We start from the raw sequence: 12,611 nt of genomic DNA, 5'->3' as shown, positions 1-12,611 counted from the left end.
GAAAATAAGTTTCCACTTGCTCAAATAAGAAACAATAGGAAAAATAAACCAAGAAACACTAAAGTGGTTCTTGATCATTTGCCTCTTACTTTTAAGATAAAGTAAGAACATCTTCCCAAGTTGCTTCGACTTGAGGTAATCCATCCCAGTTTGAGGTAGTGTACTAGTCAAGCAAATTTAGCTCTTAGGTTTGATAGTTCGATCTGAATTTACCTTTGGGGTGGTTAGTGCACTTATATGGGAGAAGGGAAATGGAAAGTGAAAGAATTAGGAAAGTGGAACATTTTTTAATGTTAGTGTGCTCGGCGGAAAATGCACTAGAAAGTACTTTCCTTGTGTTAGTGCACAAAATGAAAAATGTAGTGGAAAAAAGAGAATGAGTTACTTTTATATTATACCTAAAAAAATAATATACCTAAACAAATAATAAACATAAACAAACATGGTTACTTTTATAATTAGTATTAAAAATATTAACATAATAAATAATTAAATAGGGTATTTTATTAATAAACCAAAATAGATTGTAGTTTAATCTCAATGTCAATATCAGCTCACCAACATGCAATTCCTAAGTCTCTTCCCAATACTACAATATTGTTGTTCCAGCATTATCTAACAAATTCATTTCAAGGAAACTAGTCTAAGCCAAGCATAAGCCAACAACCAAGAGACTAATCCAAGTAATTTTAATGAAGTAGGGTGAAGACTTCAATTCAAACTCAAGATTGAGTAAACTTTCATCCCTTCAGCTAGGCTCTCAAATAAATTAATATTTGAATAACATGAATTTTTTCATCATCCTTGTTTATTTTGATATTCACAATTGAACACCAGGCTTTATTCTCCGATCCATGCTAAAAGAGAAATATTGCGGAAACTTATTCAATTCCTCTAATTCTCCATTCATTTAATTCAAGAAATAATGGACTTTCAGTCTGAAATTTTTCTCTACACTAAACGTCAACAAGCCAGACGACCTCAAGACCATTTTCACAGTCTACACTAAACTCTGCAAATACTCAAGCTTGGGAGTCAAGGTTGACTTCACGCTAGACACTAGGAGAAAAGAATTCTGACAAGTGATCTTGTGAGGTCCCTCGAAACCCAATGTTCGCAAGAAGAAAAGGGTTGTTCAAAGCTGATCAGGCACGTTGGAGATGAGTAGCCTCGTGCATCGAGTGATGGACATCTGAATATCTGCAAACGGAATTTGAACATGGGTTAGGAGAAATTCAAAAACAAGGAGGAGGTCAGAGGTGGGCTTAGTAGTCAGGAGCTATCGAAGCAGCTCGAGATTTGTCCCATATCATAATGTTCAATACCGAAGTGTAGAAGACATTTTTCGACGGATATGACGCACTCGAGGGAGGTGGAGCTGAAATTAGGGTTTTTCTCGAGGGCCTCGGAGGTGTCGATATCGAGGTACTCTAGGTAGAGGAGCTTTCGAGTGAGCTAGTGAAAGTGAATGAACAAGGTGAACCATCAGAATTATCTTTCACTCGTTTTACATTGGAGCGACTGAAAATGAATTATATAGTTCATTCACTTGCATTTTCCCTCATGTGTGATCACTAACAATTTTGGGTAAGTAACGGGGGGTTAGTGCACTTTTGGTTCAAGTTCAAGTGAAAGTGAAAGTAAAAGTGAATGAGCTAGTTCAAATTCATGTAAAATTTGGTGTTAGTGTGGACGAGTTCAAATGCACTGGAAAAAAAGTTTGTAGTGTTAGTGCCTAAAATGAAAATTATAATATAAAGAAGAGAATGAGTAACTTTTTATAATATACCTAAACAAATAATTAACCAAAACAAACATGGTTACTATACTAATAAGTAATTTAATGTAGTATTAAAATATATTTATATACTAATTAATCAAATAAGATATTTCATTAATAAATTATTGTATTTTATTGTAAATTAATACAATAATTACGTGTGACAAATAATTGTGTACTAATTAATTATAAAAAATAGATAAAAAAGAAAAAAATGAATATAATAAATAAATAAATTATTTTATTAATAACATAAGAATTATTTTAACATAAAAATGGAATAATTAAACAAAATAATTGATCAAATGGTTACTTTAACAATTTTTTAATTACCACTCTTAAATCAATAATTTAATACAGTAAAAAATGAATATAATAAATAAATTATTTTATTAATAACAAAAAATAATGACTTTCAATTGTAAGTCAGTTTCCATATATGACCCATTCACTGGGTGGCTTCCTAGGTAGATGGTGGTCATCGGTTGTAACTAGTAGCAATTACAACCTCTCCTCTCTTTAATGGAAATGAGGAGTTTAAATTTGGATTTGGTCTAGCTGAGGGATGCCTGAACATTGCCATCGATGAGCCTCTGTGATAGACGAGACTTCTTCAATCTCCAAAAATTGATCGCCGTGACGGGAGGTGCGTTTTTCATTTCAGTTTTTATGAATTTCATCTATGTTAAAAAGTTCTTGAGTTGAAGTCTAACATTTTTGGTATCAAAGCTTTCCTCTCTGATCATGGCTTCATTTTCGTTGAGAAAAGAGAGCCAAGCTCTGTGCTCTCTGCGCACGTCGGCCAGCTTTTCACAACCTCGCAACATGCGCCGAGTGGCGTTGGATGCGTCGACGGACGACTCCCTTCATCCGTCATGTTCTCGGGGCTCTGTGGCGAACGAGTGCCGCTGGTCGGAGCGTGGTGCGCAAGTGACGCAGATGACGGTTGTTGACATCTGAAGGGGGGGGGTGACAGTCGCTGCCATCGATCGCCCCTCTACGTGTGGCTGGAGGTTGAAGACGACCTCCATCTCGTGAAAAAATAAAAAAATAAAAGAGCGAAAAAATGAAACATAAGTTCAAATTCATTTAAATAATGAGTCGGGATTGAGTCGATTTGTTTTAAACGTATTACTGATAATGTAGAAAGCAACAAACCTTCCAACATAGTACATGATCAACCATCCAAAATACTACAAGGCATGATTGTAATGGATGATTAGTCATCTACATTGAAAGATTGATCATTGAAAATATTGCAAAATAGGTATGTAAAGCTTGATCAATTTTTGTCTATAAAACATGATCAATCTTTGAGATTTGCCAAACTTTGTAAAATACATGATTTGTGGCTAATCAATCATTAGGCCATGGGGATTCAAAAAAATATAGTCCTAGGAGCACAATGATCAATCATTGGAAATGTATGATTGATCATCAACTCACTGAGGTTTTTTATCTAATGGTCTAATATGGCTATTTTTGTTACCAAACATATATTGAGAATGTAAGCACATTCTAAGGCATTTAATGAGATATTATTGCAAAACTTAAGCATTCTACAAATATATTTGTATCACAATTTCCAATTTTCCCCTTCATGAGAATAAGCTCAAATTCTCTATATTGTCCAAAATCTCAACATTCTATCTTGATATTCCTTGTTTTCTCAAACTCCACACACTTGACAACTCTTGCTTAAAGCTTTGGAAGCTTGATTTTCTCTAAGAGTCAGCTACCTCTCCATAGAAACATGTAAGTTTTTCATTTGAACTTTTGCATTTTCACTTTATCTAAAAAGGGTTTTCTATAACCTAAAATTTAGCAATGGGAGTGTCGACTAAAGTCAAAATATAATTGTAGAAAATGTCTTGAGGAGGATATTACACTTAACTTAAACAGAGCTAAAATCTTTGTTTTCTCGTATGAACGAGATAGTCAATTTTCTCGAGCAAGAATTCTTGGGTGATGACTAAGAAAACATCGAGAACAAAACTTTGGCCTTCTTTGTGATTGTGAACATTTACTTTTAGTTTTCTCTGCTCTTTAAATTCACATTAAACATCTAAATTTTAATTTTACAATCAATTAACCCCCTCCCCCCTCTCAAGATGCCACCTAGACCAAGAAAAATGTAAAAAAAATGTTAAACAAATAAATTTTTTATTGATATTTTAATTTAAAATATTTATACTATTATTACAAAAATAATTTAATTTTTTTACTAACAAATCATTTATACTAAATTATAATTATTAGATTTTAATAAAAAAGAGGGTAGGAGATTTTATTTATATTATATAATAGTTAAATTTTATATAAATTAATTTTTAATAACTTCTTATTTTTCTTATTTTATTATCATATTTTTATTTTTTTTATCTTAAAAACAAAAAAGATTGAAGTCCCTTCCTCACCCCTCACCCCTCACCCCCCTCCCCAATCGTGTTGACAATGGGTGGGTGGGGAACCATCGAGCTCCTCTCCCCTTCCTTCTATAGGGGTCTTCACCCCACCTGAGGAAGAAAAACAAAATGAGAGCAATTTGCTTCTGCAATAAGGGGAAAGAAGAGAATGGAGAAGAAAAAGGGTGGGAGGGAGTGTTTTCCAAGCTCCCGTAACAAGAAATCTATCCCTAGAAAATGGTTTAATTTCTTCATGAACATATGAACCCAGGGCTTTTTATCTCTCCAAACGATCCCATCAAAGGAAACACAACAGTAGGGAGTAGAGTTCATGTCTATTGTCCATCATCCAGAAGAACTCAAAGAGATTTCTAGTGCAGTGCCACTCATAACCGATTTCAAGGAATGAAAAAGCACTTGAACCTCCACAAATGACATTGCCCTCACATGAAACTAAGCTAAGAAAATCAGGTATATCTGATTCAACTTCCACCAAGGCATACAAAATATATTACACTTTTGATCAGTATCTATGAGAAACAGTGAAAATTTTGTAATTTGCAACAGCTCAAGATTTTAATATACATCTTCTATCACTAGGACTTTCTCTGTAATGAGGGAAAGTTCCACAAATGTATTTACTCAATATCTTTAACAGCATCCTGCACCATGGATAGTAGTAATTAGGTTAGAGGAGTCAAGAAATATGTTGAGTATCATAGAGGTTTTAGAGAACTTGATAGTCCAGCTGAATTGGTTTTAATCATACATGAACTAAAGTACAAACTGCAACAATAACCAGTTCAAGCAATCCACATAATGGAATTTACAAGGGCAAGAATCACAGGTCATGGCAGCACCCATAGAGAGCCTCTGGTTATGTGAAACCTTTTAGTTCATAAAGAGATGAGTCATTTGATGGGTCGAGGCACTACCTTAGCAAGTCGAGTGACATAAGTTGCTGCTATGGCAGTAGCTAAGAGGCCAATGCCAAGAGTCAATAATTGACCATTCCCTCCGGGTAAACCTATTTCTGATTCCTCTTGCTGAAAATAATGGCAAAAGAAACAATCCCAGTTAAAATCTAATAATAAATATTATTATACTTAAAAAAATTAAATACAATGAGAATGAATCTATGTTCTTCAATCAAGTTCCAAACAAGAATCTGTTACATTCTTCAATAAGTAGAAAATATTACACTCCTGACGCCAAAAAGTAGTGGGGCATTTAGAATGTAGACCTAGTTAGAACTTTTAGCTTCAACATGAAAACCCTGGATGTGGCCATGGGCTGGAGGGCCTTTGTTTTTCATTAGTCAACTAGAATATGTAAAACAATACCATACCAGATAATAATTTGATTATCACAATCACTATCAAGAATTTGAACTCCTGTTATGACTAAACAAGAAATGCCTATTGTCTTAAATAGTTTAATAATGGAACTGCGTTTCATGTCTTGGCCTTGAGTCCCATATCAGGTACACAAAAAATCTTTGATGTCTTACATGTTTTTGATAAGAATGGGTTTCTAATATCAAATCTGAATCATCTGTAAAATCATGTAAAACAAATGTGAATTTTAAAAACATAAACAATTAAAATGCATATAAAATGCATAAGTGTCCAAAGAAGAAGCACTAAAACCTGTAATCTAACCATTTTCTTCCTTTAGCATAAATATTTCACTGATTCATTGAAATTGTAACTAAATGATCTTCAGGCTTTGATTACTTAAAAGATCGATTCTTTTATCATTGTTGAAGATTAGATAATATTTGATTTTTTTTTTTTTTTTTTTTTTTTGTTGAATGTTAGGGATATGGCATTCATTATTGGGGCCATTCATTAGATCCCTACCTTTTTTTTTGAAAAAAAAAAAAAAAAGTTTTTCACCTCCCAAGGAGGAGTGGGTGGGGGACTCCTTCCCCACCAGAAAACAAGAGGGGCAGGGCCACACTTCCTCTTCCTTCTCAAAAAGAAAATGGGGAGGGGTGTCGCATCACCCTCTCCTGACTCATCTCATTCCAGCCAAATCTGATAGGCCACAGCCGGGTTTCGGCACGAACTCACTAAGTCATGAAACCATGGTTTAAATGAAATTCCCATTAACTTGCCCATTGTTTTATGAAGTTTTATAACTCCTGTAGTTCGAAACAATTATGTTCTTCCAATCAACACAATGATGTATGGCTTATATGGCCCTATTCATGCACCACAAATAACATGCAGTTATTTCAGTTGGGTTTTCTGAATGTATGACCTCCATTTTGCAGTCCCCACTTTTAATTCATTAGACCAGGGCCTAGTCAGGTCTGGCCATCCAATTCAAGTTACATGTATTTCTTTTAGCTGGGGTTTCTCACATAAAGCAAAACAAAAGATCAAGAAGACGTCAAGCAAACAAGGCCAAGCACCACTTGCATGCAGATGATCCTTTCATTTTGCAATGAAAATAAAAAGTAATCCAAAAGAGAACATGCTTACAATGATGGCTCGCCCAAATGCACCAGCACTAACATATGCCCATGTTCCTGGAAGCATCCCCAACCAACTGTATCCAAAAAAGTCATGTTTAACATTAGACACAGTAAACACATGACTTCAGATTAAAAAGACTATTTTGGAACATTGAAGGCAACTTCAAGATCTCTGAGTCCTTGGAAATTAGTACATTGAAGTTCATTTGGACCACAAGAACTCAACGTTATCACCAAAAGAACGGGCTTGGACAGCCTGAGTTTTGTTGCCTCTACAGAAGAAACTACAGTGTATGCCCATGTATCGACTTTTACATGGTTTACATGTGGTACTATTAATAAAAATGCACCATCTGGTTATTTAAAACCCTCATATGTCTACCATAATACATTTATTATATTTACCATAATTATAAAATTAACCAGGAGGTAGGTACCCTCATGTTATCAACATATCAAATGAGTGAAACATGCAATGCAATGGATAATCTCACAAAAGGTAATCAGATAACTGATAATTGCAATCATGGAGGTCAGTCATCAGTGCACACCATGATGAGCCAGGATTATTTAGGGGTATATATATATATATATATATTCATGCATAATATGTGAGATGAATGAAGAAAAGAACGGAAAAGGAATTGAAAATTATCCTACCAGTACATAAACCAAGTTTCATAAAATTATCATGAAACATGTGCTCTTTCTTTTGAAATGTTCAATGAAAAGGACTTCAAAAGTTTTCTTGCAGAAAAAACAGAATCATTATCATGAAAATAACTTTCTTTTGTATGAAATGTCCAATTCTTGTGAGCAAATGTTTACAGAACTTTTTTCCCCAAATCTGTGGAAAAAAAGAAGAAGCAAAAGAGGACATTGCATCAAAATAATGAGCTTTATTCTTCTTCTTTCTTTCCTTAATAATACGAGTTAGTGATATAATTCACCGAGAACCCTTTCCTCTTTTGGTATCGTATTTCCAAATAAAACCCCATCAAGCCTAAATCATGCCTGATGATACTCTTAGAGAGTCCACAAGGGTGCAGGAATGATCACAAAAGAAGGAGTTTTCGTTTCTCTATCTTTTGTTTGTGCAATCCTATCTGTTTCTCCTTAGAGTGCTTCTTCGCCAACAATGTAATTCTTTTAAGAGAACATAAAAAAGCAACCACAACAGAGTGTGAACACAAACCTGCCCAAGACATATGGAACAAACTTTACTGAAGTCAAACCATAGAGGTAGTTCCCCAGTGAAAATGGAAGTAAAGGACTCAAGCGAAGAAGGGTTACAACTTTGAAACCATTTTCTCCAATTGCTTTGTCAATGGCCAAGAACTTTTTGTTTCCCTCAACCAGTTTAAGAATCCTTTCACGGGCAAAATATCTTGCGATAAGAAACGCAACAGTTGCTGCTACCTGAAATGAATTCAATGAAGATGACTTAATAAACTAGTATTCTTTAATCAATTTCACAAAAGTGAACTCAAATGACCCTACAAAGTGTTTGGTAGACATATAAACCATTTCACCTGAGGGATTATGATACTCAAGCAGAAAATAACTTTTAGAACATTATCATTTTCTCTTGTTCAAAATTGCTAATCTTTAGAAGATCTTACCGTTCCACCAATTGAAACTATGACAGTGCCAGTGACACTGCCAAAAAGAAGCCCTGCCGACATGGTCAATGGGATAGCTGGAATTGCAAGAATCTAACATTACATAGAAAACACAAAGTGAGGGCAAGAATGCAGAACATTAACAGATGAATGTTCCAAACAGTTCTTAGTTAGTATGGTAGGACTTTTAACAGTGCCAGGTGACGTGAATTTCTTATATTTTAATTATCATGGAATAGGATAGTTGAGGTTGTAAGTTTTACCTCCAATCCTGCATAAGCAGCAACAAATAAAGCATATCCAGCAGGACCATAGCCTGTTTACCATAGGAACTCGCATAAGTGCATAAATTACATTGCGGCTAATGTAGATAAATTACCGAAAGAAAGAAAACTGGGCTCCTAGAGTTCATAAAAGCAATAATTCGAAGTAGAACAAGCAGCAAAATGATTGTAACAGGCAAATGATCCTAACTGTGTAGTAACGAAAGATAAACGCAGAAACAGAATGACAAATGATTCAAACTGTGCAGATAAATGCAAAGAGGTAATCTTAACAGGCAGTAAATAATCAAGAAGATATCTTCCTTCAAACCGATGACCTAATCGACGACATCATCATTGCAATTTCCTAGAAAGACGAAAGTGAAAATGTTTCCTAAGCATAAAAATATATCTGAAACAGAGAAAATTTCAAAATAAATAAGAACGGGTATATCGGCACTACCTTCGATAAAACCCGAAAATTGCGTTAAGAAAGCGTTAATCTGGTCTTTATAGATGTAGCCAACAGACCCGAAACCTCCAACAACACCCACCAGCAAGAGGCCCGCCAAAAGGGTTCCTTTGACTGCAGTGTCCCCCTCTACTCCATCTTCTTCGTCATCGTTCTTCGAATTATCAACTCTGAGATTCTTAAAGATATTAGACGAGGAGACTTTTTGAAGGGTCTGATTCTTGGTCTGTTTAAGAGAAGAACATGGCATGAAGACATGGAAACGCTTGTTGGTTCTGAAGTTGAAGAGGAATGAATGAGGGGAGAGAGAGGAGGAGAAAGTGGGCCGGAGGAGAGGGGAGAGAGAAGACAAGAGATGTACGTTTAGAGTGTGCATTTTAAGCAGAGGCGGGTGTCCGACAGACGAAGATAGAAAAGAGAGAGACAGCCATGTAGAGAGACCAGAGACGAGAGAGCGAGTGGGAGAGGCGGAGAGGGAATGTGGCTAGGGAGATCGGGAGGTGAAGCAGGTGCTGAGGGTGAGGGAGGAGAGCTTATGCAAGAATGTGGTTAATCCACGTGGCGTCCTTCTGAACCTGTTAAATATTGACACGAGTTACGTGAAATCTAAAGGACGAAATTGTGAATGGATCACGCCACACAGGTGCTTTGGAAGAGAAATCGGGAATATTGGAGTATCTATCAGATGTACGATTCCTCGACTTTTAAAATTATTTTAAATTAATTATAATTTCAGGATTACTCTAGAAGAATATTTAAAGTAATTGTAGAATACTATATCAATTTTCCAAAAAAACCTGAAAAGAATACCAAAAAGGGAAGTAAAATAACGAAAATAAAAATACTCAGTATTTAAAATTATATTTAAATTATTTGAATTGAATTTAAATTATTTATATAATTATATTTTGAATAATTTTAAATAATAATACATTCTTTATTATTTTAAAATATTTTTTAATGTGAAAAAAATTACTATTGTAACTATTATTATTATTAATTTATAATAATACAAAAGGTATTGTTATTTTTAAAATATTTAATATTTTAAGTTTATGATATATGCATTTAAGTTATTCAAATTACTAAATTAAACTATTTAAATAAAAATATAACTAATTAAAATTTTATGTCATGTTATTTAAAATTATTGAACTAATTAAATTTATATAAAATAATAATTATATTATTTTAATTATCATCTATTTAATTTACACAACCATTTTAGATAAATGGTTAATATGATTTATTATTAAAATTTAAAATTTAAAAATATTAACTTGTTATTAAGTTTAATTGCTAATATTTTTATTTTAAAATATAAATATACCCACCATAACAATAATTACTTATTTTGATTAATAATATTTTTAATATTTAAAAATTCTAATTGTTGAGGAAGAAGAAGCCCAAAGATTCCTCTAAGTCCCCAGATTTTTATGATAAAAATATAGCAATTTTGATTACTTTGTTATTGAGTGTGAACAGATTCATTTCGAGATAAAATTGTAAAAATGAGTCAACTCCATATCAAAAGAGTCAAGCGCATACCTAAGAAGAATCCAATCAAATTTAAGAATTCAATCATATAATTTTATGCTATATCTATAGAAGTTCTCCTAATTTACTAGTCACGATACCTCCACACATGAGGGTGTCTTTTTAAAAAAATAACTTGAAAATAAAGTTAGATATGCACTTGTTCAATTATCAAATCGATCTTTAATGCATGCAAAACTCACAAGAGTAGTAATGAACATCGATCATCCAAAGCAAGATGCAAAAGTCACAAGAACTCTTTGTTTGAAGTCGTTCTCCTAAACGAGCAAACAAGCAAGATACATGATGATTAGAAGAAAAATGAGCACTATAGAAAGTCAACCAAAAGAAGCTTATGAACTGGACGACATGTAACAAAGAAGTCTCTATTGATACTCATCATTCAATACATCAACTAGCCAGGAGAGCAAAAGCATTTACATGGATAAAAAGGACAAATACAACTTGATCGGACAACATTTAACAGAAAAGCTGCTATTGAAACTCATCCAATGCATCAACTAGATAGCTTAAGAAAGCAATAAAGAGCATATACAAGGACCACCCTGAGGAAGCCAACTTGACTAGATGACATGCTTGATATTTTACATTTGAGAATATTTTAGTGGTTCAATTTAGCCAACAAAAATCATAATATTTGTAACTGATCTACCAATGCTTTTAGCAAACCAACTCATGAATTTACATTATTTTCAAGGTTTTGAAATATATTTTGTTGACTTTTGCAAAATATTGAAATGACACTTTTTGGGTTAAATGGCACTTAAACAACTAGTTGTATTACCATTTTTATTGATATTATTTAAGCTATTTCATGCCTTGCCATTTGACTAAGCTTGCTATAGTGATTTTAAAACTTGCATTACATACTCATAACTTACTACTTTCAAATCAAATTTGGGTTGCTATCGAGGAAGTATTTCAAGAAAGCTAAGTATTTGATCTCTTGATCTTTAAGTTCTTTGGATACTTAGTTTTATTCTTTTTGAACTTGATTTACTTACTCTGAAATCAATTGAATTGAGTTTCTTTTGGGGGGGGTTAGTCAACAAACTAGAATTTTGATCTTCATCTTCATCTTCATCTCATGCATCTACATGATCTTCATCTTCGAAATAGGATGTTAGTGTGGACAAGTTCATCTTCATCTTCATCTTCAAAATTTAAAACTATTGATTTTATTAATTATAAAAATGAGTTAATTAAACCAAGTGTTTGAGTTAACAATATTTTAATTACCACTATTAAATCACTAATACAATAGAGTAAATAAAAAATAAATATGATTAATGAATAAAAAAGTATTATATTAATAACATAATATAGATTTTTTACATGGTATTAATTAATAATATATTTTCACAAAATTAAAATTAATTAATTAATTAATCAAATGCATACTTTAATTATATTTTATTTACCAGAGACTTAAATATGAAGTTTAATATGAAGTAATTAAATATGAAGTTTAATATGAAGTAATTAAATATGAAGTTTATTGGCCTGGGTTGACTCGGTTTGGTCTACCTGCTCCGACGCGAGACTCAGCTTATTGCGCTAACGCTGATTAAATTTTCCTAACTTAGGAAAATTTAATCGGAACCCGTCTTCTTCCTTCTGCAACTCCCGAACATTGCGGTCGTCGGTTGCGAAAGCGGATCCTTTCCTCACGGCACCGACGAAGGCGGGCGACAGTCATCTCCTACCTCTCTCAAGGCACCGACGGAGTCACCTGCTTTTCTGGTGGCGAATCACTGCCCGTTGGAGCTTCGCCGCCTGGAGAGTTTTTGAGACAGAGGGCTCTTGGAAATGTGTGAATCACCGTTTCTTAGCCCCCCGAAACAGAGACCCCTTGCTACAATTTTGCCTATGGCATCGACGAAATCTCCTGCTTCTCCAGTGGCAAAGAGAGGGAGCAGCGACGTTGGGAGCACAGGGAGACGAGAGAGGAGGTGCAGGAGAGAGGGAGGAAAAAGGGAAACGAGGACGTGTGAGAGAGGGGGGTACAAGGAGAGAGAGGGAAAAAA

General features: G+C 33.9%; 1 protein-coding gene and 1 pseudogene across 1 annotated transcript; both read right to left on the bottom strand.

The window, feature by feature from the left end:
* Positions 1 to 820: 820 nt before the first annotated feature.
* Positions 821 to 2,439, bottom strand: LOC137945654 (transcription termination factor MTEF1, chloroplastic-like; annotated as a pseudogene).
* A 2,020-nt stretch (positions 2,440 to 4,459) lies between these two features.
* On the bottom strand, positions 4,460 to 9,540 carry LOC137945332 (uncharacterized). The gene is made up of 7 exons (XM_068791177.1): positions 9,016 to 9,540; positions 8,553 to 8,605; positions 8,290 to 8,382; positions 7,863 to 8,086; positions 6,675 to 6,741; positions 5,121 to 5,231; positions 4,460 to 4,847 (listed from the first exon to the last, which is right to left on the bottom strand). Exons 1-7 carry the CDS (start codon positions 9,398 to 9,400, stop codon positions 4,824 to 4,826), a joined length of 957 nt encoding a protein of 318 aa, XP_068647278.1. The 5' UTR covers positions 9,401 to 9,540; the 3' UTR covers positions 4,460 to 4,823.
* Positions 9,541 to 12,611: the final 3,071 nt, after the last annotated feature.

The sequence above is a fragment of the Aristolochia californica genome, unplaced genomic scaffold, assembly GCF_029961685.1.
Source record: "Aristolochia californica isolate CCGP_79_NKW_82.1479 unplaced genomic scaffold, dmAriCali1.0.hap1 SCAF_12, whole genome shotgun sequence".
Classification (NCBI taxonomy): domain Eukaryota; kingdom Viridiplantae; phylum Streptophyta; class Magnoliopsida; order Piperales; family Aristolochiaceae; genus Aristolochia; species Aristolochia californica.
This window is presented reverse-complemented; position numbering and strand designations above follow the sequence as displayed.